Below are 21,045 nucleotides of genomic sequence, written 5' to 3'. Positions count from 1 at the left end.
ATCCCAAAATAAAAAGGGTTGCAGATATAGCTCAGTGCTAAAGTGCTTCTGGGTTCCCCAGTACCCAGAAACAAGGACCTAGGAGACATTTGCAATATGTACGTAGATCTTATTTGGTTCTGTTTGCAAATAAAATTTTAAAAGTTGAAGTTTGAAAATTTATATTCAGTGAACAATTAGAAATTGAACTGGCCCGGGGATGTAGCTTAGTGGTAGAGCACTTGCCTAGAATGCACAAGGCACTGCATTTGATCCCAGCACTGCAAAAGAAATAAATAAATAAACACTGGGTGTTGCACACTATTAAAGAGCAGCTATCCATTTTGAGTGACATACTGAGTGCTCACAAGTGCAGCCATGTTGTGTCCGGCCTGCTTGAGAGCACTGCAAGAGGGGAGCAGGTGGGCAGAGGGAGCCAGGGCACTGGGCGGGCTCACCAGGCTGCCTGCTGAGGTCCACTTCAGGGCTTTCCCTAATTGGGTACTGCCAACACAGTGTCATTAGTCAGCCGCCATGGAGGAGGAGAGAGGGAGTCTACCAGTAGGAAGAATAACTAAGTGTGCACTCTTCCAGCACGTTGCTCCCTGGAGATGGCCGTCTCTAGGTCAGTCCTGGTCAAGGCTAGAAGTACTGACACCTTCTAGGAATAAAATCAGAGACGGGTCTACCTACAGGTGAGGTAGGCTTTAAGTGAGGTCTTTTGTTTCTGTCGCATTGGCCCGTGTGCTGAGGTATTATCCCAGGGCTGTAGCCCATGAAGTCAGGCAGGGCCTCACCAGCTGTCCTTCCCGCCCCAGGCCCTGTCAGTGGGCATCTTCCCATACGTGCTGAAGCTGCTCCAGAGCTCAGCCCGAGAGCTGCGGCCACTGCTCGTCTTCATCTGGGCCAAGATCCTCGCCGTGGACAGCGTGAGTGACTTCTGTCTGTCCTTTGGTGGGCAGGGAAACAAGGCCCTGAGTGTGGACCCCAGGCCACTCACCCTGAGTGACAGTGGCCAATGAGCCTGGGCTGGGGCTGGCCCTCCTGCTGCACTTCCTGTCCCACGTCCTACCCTACATGGCACCTAGCAGCTGGTCTCTGTCACCCCCACCATCAGCTTACCTGTCCTGCTTCCCTTAGCACCTGTGCTTTGTCCTCCCACCCCCACCTGTCCTCAAGGCCATTCTCTGTGTCCCTGATGAAAGCTGGGGGCACCTCACCGGCCTTAGCAGCCTGTCCCACCAGGGCTCTTTTCCACTTCAACATACAAGTGCTGGCCGAGGCCCCAGCTGCTACCACGGCCCTCAGCGTGGTCCTGGCCGAGGTCCCAGTCGAGGGCCCTTCTCCACTTGCAGCTGCCTTCCTCTGCTCTCTTCACATTGTCCCTGCTCCTCATTCTTGCTGGCCAAGCGGTCTCTTGTTCTCTCCACAGAAACCTGGCCAGGGCCCCTTCTCAGAACTTCATGCCAATCTGTGGGTGACACAGAGGTCCGCTGTCCCATAGGCTCAGTCCTGTGGATCAAGTCACATCACGCAGGAGGTTTCAGACGGAGGAGAGCTGAGTGATCCTATGGGTGGGGCTGCACATGTACCAATTTCAAGGGCATGTAGGATAGACTGAGGGGTGCGAGGAGGCGGAGGGCCGGAGATGGAGAGTCAGCTCCAGCACGGGACTGCGAGGGGCAGGAGCTCTGGCAGCGACAGGCTGGAGACAGGAGGAAGCCTGCAGCTGGAGTGACGGGTCTGCTGTGTTACCAGGCTGTGGGGACTGATTATTTGGGAACAAAAAACCCCATAAAAACCAAGTCCTGGTTGAAAAAAAACTGCCTGGCCTCAGTGTAGAGTCAATTGCTATGTAGAGATGGAAGGGGAGGGCAGCTGTGTCCTGAAGGGCGTGAGGGTGGCCAGGTGGCCCTGGGCCGCTGTTGGGGCTGGAGCCAGTGTGGCATAGGCAGCAGCTCATTCAGACCCCAGTAGCAGCCTGCGGGCGAAGCCTGTCTAGGAAGGAGGCTGTTGAGGGTTGGGATTCCATTGGTGGTAGCCGTGAGGCCCTGGAAGGGATTGTGCGTGCAGGTTCTGAGGCTGAGCTGCTGTCCTGGGGAGCCAAGAAAGAAGCACAGGCATGGAGAGGAGAAAGGTGGGGGGGGGGGCCTTGGCATCCAGGAGGTTCCAGAGTGACGGGTGTGCTGGGCACGGGAGGGATGTTACCCTCTGCAGGGTGTGAGGGACAGAGACGTCCGGGAAGCAACCTCCGTGCTGGCCATCTGCCTTCCAGGCAGCATGGGGTTCTGAGTCGGGCTAGAGCTGCCATGGCACAGAGCCTGTGGGAGAGTGGAATCGGGGCTGAGGTTGGCTGGCCCAAGGGGCTATGGGGGCGGACAAGGTGGCTGGCTTTGCTCTTTAGCATGTGTTCGAAGCAGTAGTCCAAACAGTGTCCAGTTGAAGAACCAAGTCCACATTCCCAGCTGGACCTCAGTGGCCTCTGCGTGTGGCTGTGTGTGGGTGACACCTGCAGTAGGACTTCCAGCTGAAAGCGTTCCTGCCTCAGCCCCATGGAGCAAGTGGGCACTTGTGGCATAGTCATAGATAAGCAGGCACTCACAGGAGAGGCCCCGAGGCCCAGGGCTGCGCGTGACCAGTGGCTGAGCTTGGCCCTGAGGCTTTGTGTGGAGGTGGGAAGGGGAGAACGCAGAAGCACCAGCTCAGATGGGTGGAGAGGTCGTGGTCTTGTAGCCCAGAAGGACCTTGCCTTTCCTGGGAGGCAGAGCAGAAGGGAGTAGAGGACCCTGCAACACCGTGTGTCTCCTGCCTCCTTCTCAGGTCCCCTTCTTGCTCTCCATGGACCCCTTGGCACCTGCTCAGCCCCTCCTCTCAGGCAGGTGTGTACCTGGCTCTGACTTGCCCATCTGCCCATCTGCCTCATTCCATTTGCCCTCTAGTCACCAAAGCCAAGACCCAGCATCCCTCTTGGTCCCCTCCCTCTTGGTGGCTAGGACCTGCCTGTGCTCCACTGGAATCACCCTCAGGCCACCTGTGGCCTTGGACTGGGCTCAGCTGTGCCTGCTGCAACCTGTTCTCCAAGCACTAGAGGCAGCAGAATAACTCAGCAACCACGCCAAGCCCAGTCTCTCCACCTGTGCTTTCTTCTTGAGGGTCCTGTGCAGTGGCACCAGCAGAGCCACTAGCACGCCCCACTCCTTGAGCCCCACCACAAGCCTCTGGACTGGAGTCCAGCCTGGCCCTGGGGGCCCCTTGGCACCTGCTCAGACCCTCCTCTCATACAGGTGTGCCTGGAGACCCAGAGCTGGGCTGACCCCTGCTGAGGCTGTGCTGAGGGGCTTGACAGGTGGACAGTCAGGAACCCCTGCTTCTGCTGCAAGTGCTGCCTTCACTGCACATCTGCTTGGGGCTGGGACAGGACCTTTACTAGTGTTTCTTTATTGCTCTTACACAGAAACTCTGTTGGACTCTGGATAGTTCTAATTATTTACCTGTAGGGTCTCTTGGACTTCTATGTAGACCGTCATGCTGCCTGAAACACGCAGCCTGTGCCTCTCCTCCAGCTGTAGGGTCTCTTATTTTCTGGGCTAAGTGTGCCACCCCACTCCCCACCCGCCAGGACTCTGGCCCTGCTATATTGGAGCTGTGGCACTGCGTCCTGCAAGGCCCTGGTCTTCTGACCCCCTGATGCTAGAGCTGCCCATCTGGGCCAACTTGAACTTGATTCCACCCTGACTGTTGCTGGGCCCCATGCTCTTTGCCTGGCTCTGACCAGTGAATGCTTCTGTCTGTTCTATAATAACCAGAATAGTGAATATTTACATAATAAATAGAATCTTGTGTTTCAACAAAATATTTACCTTCATGTTCATTAAACTAATTTCCAATGCTTTAGGAGATTGGTGACAACACTGGGCTTAGGAGTTGAGCACTGAACTTGAGCCCGTCGCCCCATTTGCTCCAGCAGGCCTTTCTCTCCCACTGAGCCGCCCTCCACCTGGGTCCTGGCTGTGATGCTCACACCGCCCTCCTCCTGCAGCCAGGTTTCCACCACCATCACCATGGGAAGCTGTTCTTGACTGACAGTCAATAGGGACCTTCAGGGAACAGCCCAACTCTGTATGGAGCGTTCTTTCTGATCATTCCCCCGACCCTCCTTTCACATTCACAGAAGAGCCCAGTCATGCAAACAGAGGGCTTTCCTCGGGACGTTGTGTTGGAGCTGTTTCTTTCCTACCCCCTTATCTTTGTCTTCTGTGTTGGCACTTTTAGAAATTTATTGGCACCATTACTTGTTACCTGGCCCTGATACCACGTGGGAAGGCTGCTGGGTACGTGAAGCAAAGAGCCCACCATGGAGCAAAGCTCAGGAAGAGAGGAGGGCAGAAAAGGCCCCCACTGTGATAGCGGACGTGTGGCTGAGGACACTGAGCTTGGCCCACCTCCAGGCCTGCCAGTGCTGCATGCAACATTTAAGCCAGCTTTGATTCCCATGATTACCAGTCTCTAGTACCTGTTAGTGCCTAGAAGGAGGCTACATCTTTGTCATTTTGGGAGTGTCTGTGTCTGAAGACAGGTGGCCTGTCGTAACTGCGCTTCACAGTTGTGTTGTCCCCGAGTTTGCAACTGACTGTCCTGTCACAGTGTGCAGGGAATGGAGTCTGAAATTGCCTCTCATTCCCATGTGGCTTGCATGGGCCCACAGACAGAGCTGGCCACCAGCTCAGGCCACAGTGCTTCTCTGAAGGAGCAGGGCTGGTGGTTCTTGTCTACAGCTGCTGAAGGAATTATCCTGTGCACCATGCTGCCCATGGCTCAGCCAGAAACACCCTCCCTGCTATGTTTTGCAGTGCCTGTAGGCTCCAAGCCCAGCGTGCAAACTGATGTGTTCCCCAGCTGTTGCACGTGCTCATGTAATAGTGATTTCCCACTGAGGGGCCTTTTGAAACGTTTCTGTTTGAAACTGAGTGTCGTCCTTCTTCTTGGTAATTGTCCTGGTCATGGTCCCCAGAGATTAAAGTTCAGTGTGGGTTTCAGCAGTTGCTTCTCCTCTTCTCACCTCTGGCAGGGCTATGTAGCTGGCCTGCTCAGTTCTCCCTGCCAAGTTCAGTGGTCCCCGAGTGACTTGGAGGCATGTGAGGTCAAGGAGGCTGTCAGACCCCAGTGTTCTGAGCAAGCCCTGTGCTGGAGCCAGCCAGTCCCCCTGGCATACATACTCTGGGAGTCTGAGAAGCTCAAGCCCCTGCAGGCTGGGCCAACTGGTGTCTGAGGGCTGCTGTCCACCATCTTGCTCAAGGCTCTTAGAGAACTCATGCTGTGGGTGGCAAGTATCTAGGTCCTCCAGAAGTGGCTGTGGGAAGAAGCAAAGAGGCCCTGAGGAAGAGGAACAGGCTGGACAGAACCACACACTCTTTGGTCAGTGGGGCAGCATGTATTGGTAGACACTGATCTGACACAGTGAGGCCCGGGGCAAGGAGAGCCTCTTCCAAGCCCTGAATTCTCCAAGGAATCCTATCCCAGAGTGTCTTCCAAAGTCACTCCCTGCTTCATGTCTCACCACCAGACAGGGGGAGTCAAGAAGCAGTTCCATAATGAGGAACAGGGAGTTAGTGTGCCACCATGTCCCCAGCTGCCAGTGTTGGGCTTGGCAGGCAAGAACTTCCAGATGTCATTGGATGTCTGCTGTGCATATACAAAAGGCTCGTGACAGAGCTATAGAAAGCACCCAGCTCACTCGTAGACATGGAAATGGCAGTCTGTGATGTGAGGGACAAACCCCTCAGGGTCAACAATGGATGGCATGTCACAGGAGAAAGTATCAGTAAAAACCACCCAAACAGAAGCATGGTGAGAAGAGAATTGAGAATCCGAGGCACGTCATCGAGTCATGAGGAAACCACCGGAGATGTGACACAGTCACAAGCAGTGCTGAAAGAAGTAATGGCGGGACACGTGGCCTGGCAGTAGAGCAGCCCGGGCTCAATCCCAGAAAAGAGAGAGAGGCAGGCTAAGGGTTTTTCAAATTTTTTATTTTTTTTTTTTATTTTTTTTTTTTTTTAGAGAGAATGAGAGAGGGAGAGAGAGAGAATTTTTTAATATTTATTTTTTAGTTCTCAGCGGACACAACATCTTTGTTTGTATGTGGTGCTGAGGATTGAACCCGGGCCGCACGCATGCCAGGCGAGCGCGCTACCACTTGAGCCACATCCCCAGCCCCAGGTTTTTCAAATTTGATGAAAACTGTTAGCCCACAGGTCCAGGAAGCTCAGTAAACCACCAACCCAGGAAGCATGAAGAGAACTACATCATATACTTCATAGCTGGTATTAAATTTAAAAATCCAAAAAGCAGTCAGTAAAGAAAGTGGGGGGATAAAGATAAGGACATCAGCAGATTTCTACCAGAATCAATGGAAAAACCCACGGGGGAGCAACATCTTTTTTTGTTTTGTTTTTTGGTGCTGGGGATTGAACCCAGGGCCTTGTGCATGCAAGGTAAGCACTCTACCAGCTGAGCTATGTCCCAGCCCTGGAGCAACATCTTTGAAGCACTGAAAGGAAGAACTGTCAACCTACAGTCTGTACCAGTGAAAGTGTCTTTCAAAGATGGAGAAAAACAGACTTTTAGCTGGGTGCAGTGGCACACACCTGCAATCACAGTGACCTGGGAGGCTAAGGCAGGAGGAGGACAGGTTCAGAGCCAGCCTCAGCAACTTAGCAAGACGCTGTCTCAAAACAAAAAGGGCTGAAGGTGTAGCTCACTGATGGAGCACCCTGGGTTCAATCCCAATACTCTCTCCCCTCTAAAAAAAGATTTTTAAATAAAATATATAGACATAGCAAAATTTTCACTGAAGACCTACACTACTGCCATGTTGGACAGAGCCCTTTAGGCTGAAGGACAGTGTTACCAGAAAGAAGCAAGGATCTCTAAAAAGGAAGGAGAAGCACCACAGAGTCTGTGTGGATAAATGGTGATTGTTTTCTCGCCACTTCAATCTCTTTAAGACATGATTGATTGAACAACAGTAACAGCAGAGCACTGTGCAGTTTATAACTGTAACAGCAGAAGGTTAGGAGGAGAGGGGACAACGGGGTCCTGTCTTTCAGCTTTTTACTTGGTTCTTTTACTTGGTGGTCTGATGTCACCTGGAGGCAAGTTTTGAGAGTTAGGAATGGAGTCTAGGCTGGAACAGCACTTGCTCCTGTGCAGGGCACTGAGTTCCTTTACAAACAGCAAGATTCAGCCATGATCTTGCTCCTACCAGAGCTGAGGAAGAACCAGCTGGCAGTGAGGGAGAGGATTCAAAGTCCTACCCGTGAACTCACACCAGAGAAGGAAGGAAGAGGGGGAGAACAAGACTAGACGTGGCACCTGAGAGAAGTAAGAGGGTAGGTGTGAGGCTGTCACATGAGCAGCCTTGGTGGAGAAGTCGAGGGACCGTCACTGAAAGGACAGGGTGGAAAAGCTGTATGCTGCCCACCAAAACCGCACTTTCATACAGCAGTTAAGTAAAGAGACGCAAGTGAGTTAAAAGTAAGGGATGGGACAGCTCTGTCCTCCACCACTAGGCTCAGGAGGGCCGCAGTGCCCTGCGATGGCCAAGGGCATTTCAGAGTGAAAAGGAGCCCGTCCATGGGGATCATAGTGCATGTTCCCCCAGTAGCAAGGGCTCCTGGACACTGCGGCAGGACTGGCAGGACGGCAGGGGGACGAGGGAATTCATAGTTATAGTACCTCAGCCCTGGAAGGAGGAAGCAGGAGACAGACCAGCACGGAGAGCGGGCTCTGTCAACCTTCCCTGAACAGAGCACCGCATGGCAGCCACATGGACTGGGGGGCCACAGCGCACTCCCCACCAAGTCGGACAAGTCAGATGCGGTGCGTTCTGCAGCCAGGTGCGGCGTTGGTCAGGGGGAAGGCCGCTAGACCAGAGGGCAGGCATGATGGTCCGTGGGAGAGGTGAAGTGGAGTTGAGTTTTACACAAGTAACTACGGAAATTGTAAATATGAGTACATACCCATAGCACATTAGAATAATAATCTGTTATTACATGTAATGTGTGACTTAAGATTATGGACATGTAATCAAAATGTTTTAATACATATACCTTTTATATTAAGATATAAAATCAAGAAAATATTAACATTTTTCAGAGAAACAATCATGAGGGAAACTTCTTAAATGCTTTTTTTTTAATTGAATGAGATTAAAAATTCAACATAGCAAAATGTGTGGGTACAGCTGATAAGGGTTGAGAGGGGAGGTGTTAGGGCTACTCACACACATCATAGGGAGAGTCAAGCCGTGGCCCCAGCTTGCTAAGACTTTAGTAAGAGAAAGAGAAAACCCAAAGGAGCAGGAGGAAGAAAGTAATCAAGACCAGGATAGAAATCAGTGTGAAAGAAACAGAAGCAGCGTAGACAATCAATTCAACTAAAGCCAGTCTTCAAACAGATCAATAAGATTGATGAGCCACACCTGCGAGGGAAACAGACAGGAGACACAGATTCCCTGTGTCTGGAATGACGGTGCAACCCTGATAGGCCCAGAGGCATTAAGAGGATGGGAGCAGACACCACAGGCAGCAAAGCTCTGGAGCAGCCTGTAACTTTGACACACGACTCAGACACATGCCTGGACACACTCCACTCCTTAAGAAGAGACAATCTGAATAGCACATGTCTGTTAAAGAAATCGAATTTGTAATTTAAAACTTTCCTACAAAGACAACTGCACAACCATTTGGTGTCCCTGGGAATTCTTAAGACATTAAGGAGGAGACATGGATGGCACTACACCCCGTCCCATGTCATTCCGTCAGCGTTGCCTTGATACCAAACATCAGAGACATTAGAGCTGCAGACATGCATGCTCTCACAGCATAGAGCGCAGCTTCTCCACAGAGCCCCTCAGGCACAGGCAGCAGCTAACAGGAAGAGTGCAGCTTGACCTGTGAGACTGGCCGCAGGAGCACACTGGTGCCATGGCCATACTGACGGGAGCAGAGAACCAGCTACCAGATGTGAGATCCACCTCCAATTTAAAGAAGCGAGAAGCCACACCAGCAGTGGGAGGGACCCTTCCAACAGCACCTGCCAGGAGCCTGCAGCCACAACACCAGCCCAGGGGCTCTGCCCTTGCCACATCCTGCAGCCCTGCCCCGCGCCTTCTGTCGGTCCAGCCTCTGCTGTGTTTGCTACCTAGGAGAGCTCACCCCTGAGCCACATCCCCAGCCCTTCTTAGTTTTTATTTTGAGACAAGATTTTGCTAAAAGGCCCAGGTTGGCCTTGTCACCCATGAAGCTACTATGCCCAGCTGTTGTACTGGGATTTCTTGGTAGCACAGTGAGGTGAGAATAAATGACACAAATTGGAAAGGAAGACACATGACTACCTTTATTTTCCAAGAACATGATCCATGTAGAAAATTTGTTCAAATCTATTTTAAAAAGACACTGCAGCTAATAAATAGGTTTAGTGTGTTTGGCAATTCCGAGATCCATTTACAAATATCAGTTTATTTATATATACTATTAATGAACAATTAGAAGTCGAATTTAAAATAGACATTTACAATAGCATCAAAATATGAAATAACTTAGGGATAAAGTCTGACAAGGATCTATATACTAAACTCACTAATAATTGTTAACAGGGATCAAGAAAAACTAAGTAAATGAAAACCTATTCCATTAATATGAGTCCTGCTCCTGAGTCCATATGGAGATGCAGAGCACCTGGAAAGGACAAGATGATTTTGAATAGAGCAGAAAAGCTGGAAGATTAAACTGCCTACCCAGGACTGAGCTGTAGATTCCAGAACTCAGATCTGAAACGGCATCAGAAAGACAGATAATAGAACAGAAGGAAGTCAATAAATAGACCCACCCAAACCTCGGAGCAGGGGCACTTCACTGTAGTCCTAGCTCCTGGGAGGAGCTGAATTAAGAGGTTCCCTTGAGCCTGGGCAACAGAGCGAGACCCCATCTCAAAAACATGAGACCAGCTGTCCACATGGATAAGAGATTTCCAACAAAGGGGCAAAGACAAGTCAATTCAGTGCAAAAAAGACAGTCTTTACAACTATATGGTGCCAGGGCAATTGTATATCCATATGCAAGCAAAATAAACCAGAGCCCATACCTTGGATTGCATACAAATTAACTCAAAATGGATCACAGAGGAAATGTAAGTGTTACAACTACACAGCTTCTAGACAAAATATAAGAAGAGACTTCCATGACCCCTGGATTAAGCAAAGATCTCTCACAAGACTCAAAGAGTCCTTACAGAACAAATTAACAAATTGGTCTTCATTAAAATGAAAATGTGTACATCAGGAGAATGAGTACAGTGTTCACAGATGGGGAAAATGTGTGCTGATTGTGTCTCTAATAAAAAAACTTATTCTGAGAACACGTAGGAACTCCCCAAACTGAACCTAAAAAAAAATGCCAAGAAAAGTGGGCAGAAGGTCTGAGCAGAGGCTGTGCTGAAGCAGCAGGAGTGGGCAGCATGCACGTGGAGACATGCTGGGCACCGCCAGTCAGGAGAGGTGCGCATCAGCACCTGATCAGGTCCCCCACACTCTGAGGACAGCGGTTATCAGCACACACTCTGAGGGACCTCTGAGGACAGCGGTTATCAGCACACACTCGCCCGTAGTGCAGCCCCTCCACACACGGGCTGCACTCACCCGGGAGACCTGGGAGACCTGCAGCATGGTCAGGTTTCATAGCCCAAATCCGGAAGTACCAGTGAATGAATAGGTGAAGGAGGTTTGCCACTAAGGGAATCCTACTCAGCAATAAGAAAGCAGGATTCACCCCAGCATGACACCCTGAGGACAGGAAGCCAGTGGCAGAAAGCTGCAGCTGTGCAAGTCCATGCAGAAGGCAGAGCAGGCTGCGGAGGGGCAGGAGGGTCGCCAAAGGCAGAGGTAGCTTATGAGGGCTGGATCCATTGCCCTCATTGTGCTGGGGCTTCACAGGCCACACATAAGCTTCTCGTGTAGCCCTTCCTCCTCAATGAAGCCATTGAGCAATGCCACTGCCAGATGTTTGGCATAGGCCCCAGGCCAAATCCAGAGCTGGAAAGGGCTCGTGCCTAGCAGGAGGAGTTGGAGTGGGGGCTGGATAGCGGTAATAGTGCTGTATCGCCGTTGGACTTCTTGAGAGCAGTAATGATTCTGTGGCTGTGAACGAATGTCCCTTTCCTTAGGCACATCTCTGGGCAGAGCAGCTGGCTATCTGCAGTTTTCACAGTGCAAAAGAAGGCAGGGGCAGGGTGGGAGGCGATGGGACACAATATTTGTTTAACTATCCTCGAGGCCATGTGATGAGAGGTCATGGTACGTGACTGCTTGATGAGAAGTACAGGAAACGTGGCCAGGTCCATGTTGTCGCAGTGCATGCTCTGGGAAAATGGGGGTGCTGGTGGTTCTTAATAAATTCCTCCAGTCTGTTGTTACCATTTTTCTCTCTGCTAATTAAGAAGATTAAGGGAGGGGAGGCAGTTAATTAAGGACTGCTATAGCTGGGTTCCAGTTAATTGAGTTTTTTTTTTTTTTGTAGTCACAATTAATATACAATTCAGGCAGACCTTCCTCGTCACAGTTAATAAAGTTTTATTTATAGTACCACTAGGGAACACCAAGGGCACTGTGTCGGTGAATGTGGAAAAACACTCTGAGCTGGTGCTTGTGAAGTGAATCCACATTTGGGGGTGGGAAGAGACGTGGCCATATGTGCAGGCTTCCCTGGTCCCAGGAAAGAGTCAAACAGTGAGTAACAGGCAGTCGCAGGAAGAGCAGGGTTTCTTCCTCCTGCCTGTCTCACAAGTGCTGCCGTTGCCACTGCAAGGTGGCTTTCTCGCAGTTCGCTCACTCGGACATTTCCACAGCCTCTCTCTTCCCATCCCTCTGCTGTGCCCCCTCCGCCCCCTCCTCACACATACACACAGACTCATTTGAGGCAGTGTTTGGGGTCAGTGAGGCTGGCTTCCCAGCACCACACCCTGACAGCGCAAAGCCTGGGGCCCTGGTGGCCCTCAGCAGTGGACCGTGACCACCTGTGAGAGCGACCTCCTGGGCCAGGCTCTTCCTTGTTGGTTGTGTCCTGGACTCCTGTTCCCATGCTTTCTATAGGAATGAACTTTTAAGAACAGTCTTAGGGGCTGGGACTTTAGCTCAGTGGTAGCGCACTTGCCTGGCATATGTGAGGCACTGAGTTCAGTCCTCAGCACCACATGAAAATAAATTAAATAAAGGTATGGTGTCCATCTGCAACTAAACAAAACCGGAAAAACCATCGAGTCTTAGATCACAGAAACCTGGAGAAGACAGGACGTGGAGTTCCCACGTAGCACACCCAGGTTCCCCCGCCACTGGCCTTGTGTAGTGCCTGGCCACTGGTGCGCCATGCTGGGGTCTGTCCTCATCGGGGCTGTGGTCTCACGTTGCCTCAGCTTTATGTCCAGGATCCCACCAGAGTCCCTGCAGTCCCTGAGTCCTCCTGTCTCCTTGGGCTCTTCTGCCTGGCCCTGGAAGCTAGAGGAGCACTGGCCAGGTTGGGCATTTGGTAGGCTGCTGCCCACTGCAGTGTGTCCAGTGCTCTCCTTGTGGTTAGACCTGGAGGCGAGGGCCATCTCGCACGTGCCCTGGTCTGCGTGTGCCCACGTGGCTGTTGGTGTGGCCGCCTGGCTGAGGAGGTGTTTGCCAGCTTTCTCCCCTGAGGTCCCTTGGCTCCTGCTGTCTGTGCCCTGCGATGTGCTGGCATTCATCTCTAAGCGTGGCTCGCTTGTCTTCGGGGCACGCCTGGTTCACGACGTCCCTCCCTGCCTGCTCAGCCTGCTCTGAAGCCCCGGTCAGTGGCTGCTTCCTTCACTGCCCCTCATAGAATCAGCCTTTCTGCCCCCATCTTCCCACCAGCAGTGACTGGACAGAGTTAAGTGACTGCCACCCTAACATCGGGAGCTCTGCCAATCAGGGTAGGCAAGGCTTGGGAGAGTCCTCGGATACCAGCCTCCAGCCCAGAGTCCCTAGGGCCTCGTGGTCCTTCCTTCCCGCCTCCCGGCTTAGCCTGCCTGAGCTGCTTTGATAGTCCACTTGCATCCTCCACTGCAAGTTGCAACATGCAGAAAGTCGTCAGAGTGCAGTGTCAGGAGCATGCGCGTCAGAGGCTGCGCGGGCAGGGCGTGCTCTTCTCAGTGTCGTTTTCGTTGTCACACACAGTGACCACCTCTTAACTGCAGTTGCACATGAGGGAGGGCCTGCTTTTCAGGAACCCTCAGATGGGGGAGATCCAGGTGCACCCTCATGCCATCCCTGGAAAACTGTGGGCCAGGAAGGCAGTACCCCACCCCACCAGAGCCAGGTCCCCATCCAAGCCCTGGGTCGGGCCTTGGTAGACCACCTGCCAGGAGGAGGCCAGGCCCAGGCAGACAGGCATGTTGGTGACATTGGTGACAGCCAGGCTGCTGCTGGGTCTGTCTGGAGAGTGTGGGGGTGTCATCAAGAGGGTGCAGTTGTTTCAGATGTCTCTGGATGAAATGAAGAGCAAAGGGAGCAAGCCGGAAATGGCTGCCTGCCCACCAGCCACTTGGAGTGGCACCTGAGGCTGACCGGATTAGGCACTGAGTGTTTCCATCTAGGGGTGCTGGGTTCCTTGTCTCTGGTCAGCAGAGAACTGAAGAACAGGACACAGACCGCCCGCAGGCAGCAGGTTTATTGCAAAAGTGACAGTAGCAGACTGCTCCAAGGAGAAGGGCCAGGGCCAGTGACCAGTGGGGGAGTGTGGGCTGGTTCCTTTCTTGGCCACTGGAATTTCCTCCTCTCCTTATCTCCTCTCTGTCCATGCATTTGTTTTAGTTTTTCTATTGGACCCGCACTTAGGAGTACAAGTACAGAAGTGTCTGTCTGATTGGGTCCCCGCTTGTGTCCACGAGCACGTTTGTCAACTGGGAGGTTGACCTTGTTGGAAGGCCCTCTTCATGCTCTTTTGCTCTGGCCCTGCCCGACGACCTCACTGACCGTCTTGCCCTGGCTGACTGTGCCCTTCTACGTCGCCCTCGAGTCTGCAGAAGGCAGCCTGGTGGTCAGGCCACTCTCAGTCACCAGCTCAGACACCTGACTCCAGCCAGGGAGTGGAGGCTCCCAGGAGGCCCTTGTGGAGCGCCTGGCTGGGCTGTGTGCGTGTCCCCCAACTCTCTGTCTAACCTCCCTCCCCCCGACTTTGTCATTTTGGTGGGAAGGGCAGCCGTAGTTGACTGGCGTGACGTGAGGCCTTGGAAGCACCAGCTCAGGCGCCTTTTCCAGGAACTGGCTGCTCTCTCCCTCTGGCAGGATCGAGGTCCTGAGAGCCCTGCCCAGAGGGAAGGGGCTGAGTGGCTGTCCCCAGCAGCACTGCCCAGGAGGAGCTGTGTGGAGGAGGCTGCCCGTCGCTGCTCGCACAGAGGCAGGCAGAGTGCGCTTTTATATTGGAAGAAGTTGTGGTTGCCACTCAGCTCTGCGCTTGAAAGTGGTCAACATGGTGGAGTGTTGTATGTCTCTTACCACAGTTTTTAAAACTTGAAAGAGATTGCACCAGAAAACCAAACTATAATATATTCACTTATAAATATTTGGAATAATGCAGCAAATGAATAGATGATACACCCTGACAAAATGGGGTTTGTCCAGGGATACAAGGATGGTCCAACATTAGGGAAGCTGCTGAGGCGAGGATGGAAGGATCTAGCATCTTCTCATAGAAGAATAAAGCATGCATACACAGCCATCAGGAACTCCTTCCCCACAAGAGCTTTCACGTCCACCTAGCAGCAGCTCACAGGGGCGGGGTGAACACGGCCAGAGGACACTGCCATTATCAGAACCTCCCATGGAGGGGAGAAAGAAAGGCATACAACTAAAAAAATAAGACTGTCACTGTTTGCAAATGACAGGAATGTGTGCCTAGAACCCAATGAGATCAATTAAATACTAATAAGAGAACTTACTAAGATGGAGGCTTAAAATTAATATACAGAAATCAAAAGCAACAACCAGGTAGAAGATAAAATGGAAAAGAACACCCATTTATAGTGGAATCATAAATCTAGGAATAATCTTAACCTGAGACATAAAAAGCCACTGTGAGAAAAACCTTAAAACATTCCTGAGAGACCCAAAAATCAACCTGAACAAATAAAAGCATAGCCTGTTCTTTACAGAAGGGTTCAATGTCATAAATATGTCAGTGTTCCCTAAGTTAATTTATAACTTTAATATAATCCCAATAAAATTACCAGCAGACTTTTTTTTTCTGGAACTAGACAAATGATCTAATCTCCATGGAGAAATAAATAAGAAAATGCAGAAATATTCTGAATAGGAAGAATAATGATGGAGAAGTAGTCCTGACAGATACCAGAATTCACCATGAATTCACAGGAATCAGCGGCAGTGTGGTACTGGGCCACAGGCGGACACGGCACTGTGGAGCACCAGACACGGACCTGAGCAGACTTGAGACATGCATGATGGAGATGTCACTTAGGCCACTGGGGTGGCAATGGCAGAGTTAGGATAACCGGAGGCAGTTATAAGATTTAAGTCGGAATCTTAAATCTCCTCCAAAAGCCCAGGTATTACAGGTTTGTCCCCCAAGCCTTTGTCGTGGAGCCTCTAAGAGGTGAGGCCTGATGGGAGGTCTTAGGTCTTTGGGAACACCCTCAAGGAGAAAGTGGGACCCCAGCCTTCCCACTTCCTCCATCTTGGCTTCCCAGCTGCCATGAGGTAAGTAGCTTTCTCTACCATCTGTTTCCACCATGATATCCTGCCTTGCCATAGGCCCAAAAGCAAGGGATCCAACAACCACAGAATAAAACCGTGAGCCAAAATAAATCTTTCCTCCTTGTATATTGATTTTCCTCAGGTATTCTGTCACAGTAGTGGAACACTGACACAGAGGCTAATCCTGAACACCAGAGTTAAAGAGCAAGTGTCTTCAAATATAAAGAACAAAGCCATGAAAGTATTAGAAGAAAACCCAGATGTGTTAGCTTTTTCATTGCTGTGATCAAAGTGCCTGACAAGAACAACTTATAAGAGGGAACATTTATTTTGAGCTTACTATTCCAGAGATTTGGTCCACGGTGGACCAACTCCATTGGGACCAAGGTTAGGCAGAATATTACGGCAAAAGGGCATGGAGAAAAGTTGGGTAGACAGGAAACTGGGGATAGGGAAGGGCCACAGAGAAGATGCATCCTGGAGACCCAAGACTCAGCCTAGATGTCTTTGAAAAGTAAAAAAACTGGCTGCATTCACTTAGTGACTCACCTCCTCCAGCTATACCCCACCCACCCATAGTTGCCTCCCAGTTAATCCATTCAAACTAGGATGGACTGATTAGGTCACAGCTCTCAAGATCTAATCATTTCACCTCCGAATATTTCTGTATTTATGTAGGAGGTTTGAGGAGACACCTCACATCCAAACCATAACATTCCATCTTTGGCCTCAAAAGCTTATGTCCATCTCACAGTGCAAAATGCATTTAGTCCTTCTCCAAGAGTCCCACAGTCCCAGCACAGCTTTGCCCAGGAGTCCAAGTCCAAAATCTCATCGGAGACTCGAGATAAATTCTTGGCTTTGAGCACTTATCAAAAGCAAGTTACGTATATGCAATATGGAGTGGCACAGAGTACACATTCCCATTCCAAATCACAGTTATAAGGGTGCAGAAAGAAGAGATGAGACCAAAACAAGACTGAACCCATCTGGGCAGACTCCTTGTACAGCATCTAGGACAAGTGGCTGCAGGACATGCTCTGCAGGGGTAGGGCTGCCCCACCTCTTTGGCCTTACCCTCATGGCCTCTCTTAGCCTGACTCTCTCCACAGCCAGCAGGTTCTGTGGCAGACAGTGCACATTACTAGCATCGCTTAATTCCTAGGGTTTCCATTCCAGCTTCGGCTCCACCTTCACAGTTTCATGCGTCGCGCACTCGGGCAGCCCGCAGAGATTCTGACCCTGCTACACTTTGCCTGGCTTCCCAGGTCTTCCTTTGAATGCTCCACAACCCCTTAACTCCAGCATCCTGCGTTCCTGCAGAACCAGCACTATGTGGGTATTGCCAAGGTCTGCCATCAGTCTATGCAATACTTGGGCTCCCTGGGATCAGAAATATAGTGGTGTCTGTGTGCCTAGGCAACTAAGCACAGTGAAATAATTTCCTAGGCTCCCTTGTGCAAGCAGCACACCCCCACAGTCTCTTCTCAAAGGAATCCTTCCTTCTTCCCTTTGAGCCTGCAATGGGTATGATTTTGCTACCAGCAAAATCCATGCTACTGGCTGACTGCTTATGCTGCCTTGAGATTTCCTCCACCAGGTTAATGAGTTCATCACTTTTAAATTCAGCTTCAAACAAAGTCTCAGGACATGGGTAAAATGTAGCAGAGTTCTTTGCCAGAATATAACACAAATGGCCTTTAGTCCAATTTCCAATAATCTTCATTTTCCTCTGAATCCTCATGAGCATAGTCTTTATTGTATACATTCCTATTCTCATTCTGGTCTTTTGAGCTCCCATCAAAACCACATATTAAGCTCTGCTTACATTTTAAGACCTCTCTAGCCTGTATCTCCAAACTTTTCCGAACTGCTCCTACAGGCCAGCTGCAAAGGATTTTGAACCACATGGTTAGGTTAGTCATAGCAACAACCTCACTTCTCAGTACCAATTTCTGTGTTAGTCACCTTTACATCACTGTGACCAAAATGCCTGACAAGAACAACTTAGAAGAGGAAAAGTTTATTTTAAGCTCATGATTTTAGTAATTTAGCCTCTGGTGGGCCAGTTCCATTGCTCTGGGTCCAAGGTAGGACAGAACATCATGACAGAAGAGTATGCTCAGTCCATGGCAACCTGGAAAGGCAGTGGGGCTGGGGGTGGTTGTGGGTGGGCCCACAAGGTGCACCCTTCCAGGGTACACTCCAGTGACTCACCTCCTTCAGCTGTACCCCACCTGCCCACAGATACCACCAGTCAGTCCATTTAAACTAGATTGGACTGAGTAGGTCACAGCTCTCATAATCTAATCTTTACCTCTGAACATCCCTGCATTATTAACACAAGAGCTTTGGGGGGGCCAAACCTAACACCAGACAAATTCTGGTTTGGGGGTTGTTTTTTTGTTTGTTTTGGTATTTGCAGGTAAAAAGAATGCTTTTATTTTATTTGTTAATTTTTATGTGGCGCTGAAGATTGAACCCAGTGCCTCACACATGCTAGGCAAGCGCTCTGCCACTGAGCTACAGCCCCAGCCTAGACAAATTCTGTTTTAACCTTCAAGTGATGAAAGCCGAGACTCAACCTAGATGTCTTTGAAAAGTAGCAAACCTGACTGCATTCAAGTAAGAAGGCTACCTGGAGGGAAATATCACATAAGCCGAGTGGCACACTCCCAGGATGGGTGCATTGTCAGCTGTGGAAGGCAGGTAACATGTATGACTGCCACACTGCACCCCATGAGTATGTCATCACAGGTCCAATTAAAATTTCAAAAAGAAAGAGAAGCAAGGCACAGAACCTGGATGTGGTAGGTCCTTTTATTTAAGAAAAGGGTTGCCATGTATATATATCCATGTTTACATTCTATAAAGAAAAACATTTGGGGCTGGGGATGTGGCTCAAGCGGTAGCGCGCTAACCTGGCATGCGTGCGGCCCGAGTTCGATCCTCAGCACCACATACAAACAAAGATGTTGTGTCCGCCAAGAACTAAAAAATAAATATTAAAAAGTTTAAAAAAAAAAAGAAAAACATCTGCTAGTTGTAGTGTGGCACACCGTTACATGGTAATCCCAGCAACTTGGGAGGCTGAGGCAGGAGGTTTCCAAGTTTGAGGCCAGCCTCACCAACTTAGTCTCAAAACAAAGGACTGGGGAGGTAGCCCAGTGTTAGAGTACCTCTGGGTTCAATCCTCAATACTAAAAAAAAAAAAAAATTATTTTTAATTAGAGGAATAAATAGGAAACTTAATTCTGATCATGTATAGTGGCAGAGGAAGTAGACAGGGCCAGGGAGAGTGGAAGCTTCATCAATGCCTTTCTATCATTTTGATTTTTTAACCTTGAAAGTATCACATCTTATAATGTGTCCAAAACAGACCTAAAGCACAAAAGTCTGTGCACATAGGAGTGACTTTGGCACACTGTCAGCTGCCGCACCGTCGTCTCGCTCCACGTCGATGTCTACCCTGGATGGCATGTAGGAGAGGGCAGCCAAAGGGCTTCTCAGTATCTGAAGTTATTGGCCACTTCTGGAAAATGGGAGTGTCCGTGTCTGTGCTTGGAGAGAGGGAACCTGGGGGCTGAGGTGAGGAGGAGGGTGTCTTCCGTTCCTGGTAGGTGTCCTGCTGAGTCTGTGACCAGCAGTGAGCCTGGTGAGCAGTAAGCAGAACCCCTAGCACCTGTTACTGTTGCTGGGCCCACTGGCTTAACGACCTGAGAGCGCAAAGCCACTCTGTCTTCCAGGCTCCGGGCGCAGCCCCCCAGGGGCTCACCCTGCAGGGCTCTCCTCTTGCTGGGAACTTCCTTACCTTGTAGGCTGCAGGTCCTTCCTGGGGGCAACAGTGAACTCTCTTCCCCGAGGGCCGTGCCTGGTCCCGAGTCCCACACTCCAGGCTCCCCGCGTCTTCACGCTGCCGTCATGCTCCACTCGTTAGGCATGGCTGCCTGTTGGTCTGTGTCAATTCCAGGTTTCCTGCTGTCCCATCCTCTGTAAGAAGGAGAGTTGAAGCAGGCTCTTTTCCCCATGCTTCTCTTGCCAGATCCTTTGGAGGGAAGCCTACAAGTGTTCCCTGGTTCCCTGGTCACCTGCAGGGCCCAGTGCCTGGACTGGGCTTCCTCCTACTCTTTGCTCCTTTGCTAGGTCTGTTCTCAAGCTCCTGCCACCAGTCCTCCTGTGTTTGCCTGCATGTCCTAATTCCTGAAATCCTAATGCACCGAGACCCAAAGGAGCAGGGTTGGTTTCAGTGTGGTGGGGCAGGGTTGCTGAGAAACCATTCCTTTTTCTACTCTTTCCTCTGCTCCCACTTCTTCTCACTCTGGCCTTAATATGTCATAGCCGTGCTTGATCTCGGGAGAGCGCAGACAGCACGGCAGAGCCTGGGAGGTGCTGCCTGCTGACGCGTGGCAGCTAGAGCCCTGCCTTGGCTGGGCCGGACCCTCTCCACCAGCCTGTGCTTGTTCAAGGCGCAGCACCTGACTGTCTCACCTGCCCTTGTAGTTTGAAGCCTTGCATTCCTTTCAGTTTAATGAGGCCCTTGGCACTGCTGCAGGGCCAGACCCATCTGTGGGGCTGAGCCACCATGGAGTCTGAGAGCACAGTTCTTTGCCAGTCCACAGGAAGGGTTTCAGTCGAGGCCTGTAGAATAGTAGTCAGGAGTCTATCTACTAGAAGGGAAAGGGAAGGGGGAAAGGGACACAGTCAAGGGGAAAAGTGGGTCCTCAGAAGGACAGGGACACATCCCCACTTCCACTAGTGCCCTTCCGTTCCCCCAGGGAGGTTCCAGAGAGTCCCACCCAGCTCCACCTCTCAAATTCTGACTGGAAGCATTGCACCGCATTCCAAGTCACACTGTGCAGGGTTGTTCCCAGAGGCACCCAAGCAGAGCCCATGGAGGTGGGGCCTTTCCCCATCACAGGGTCCCCAGCAGCTCAGGAGGAGGATCCCGAGCTCAAGGCCAGCCTCAGCAATTTTTCAAGGCCCTGAACAACTTAGTGAGACTCTGTCTCAAAATAAAAAATAAAAAGGGCTGGGGATGTGTTTGAGCGCCCCTGGGTCCAATCCCCAGCAAACACACAAAAAAGATTCAAAGGCAGTTCTGGGTCACCTTTGCCTATACATTGTTCTTAGAGATTTTGTGGCCAGTGGTCTGTGTGAAGGTCACAGAAGTCCCCCTCCCCTTCATTGTTCTTCTTATCAGTAAGGAGGAGCTTTGGGCCAGCATTCCTCCTACAGATAATAGTTTTTTGCTGAAAGTGTAGCATGTGCTATTGACTTGAGCCAGGCAGGGCCAG

At 50.7% G+C, this 21,045-nt stretch overlaps 1 protein-coding gene across 2 annotated transcripts in view; it reads left to right on the top strand.

Annotated features, from left to right (window-relative positions):
• Rptor (regulatory associated protein of MTOR complex 1) overlaps window positions 1–21,045 on the top strand; it is a 337,753-nt gene that overhangs the window by 257,539 nt on the left and 59,169 nt on the right. For both annotated transcript variants that reach the window (XM_076869269.2, XM_076869270.2), the window contains one exon: window positions 798–908. In XM_076869269.2, coding sequence (XP_076725384.2) covers window positions 798–908 — 111 coding nt within the window. The remainder of the gene's footprint in view (window positions 1–797; window positions 909–21,045) is intronic.

This window comes from Callospermophilus lateralis, chromosome 11, assembly GCF_048772815.1.
Source record: "Callospermophilus lateralis isolate mCalLat2 chromosome 11, mCalLat2.hap1, whole genome shotgun sequence".
NCBI lineage: Eukaryota > Metazoa > Chordata > Mammalia > Rodentia > Sciuridae > Callospermophilus > Callospermophilus lateralis.
The sequence above is the reverse complement of the archived record's forward strand: the minus strand, read 5'-3'. Positions and strand labels throughout refer to the sequence as shown.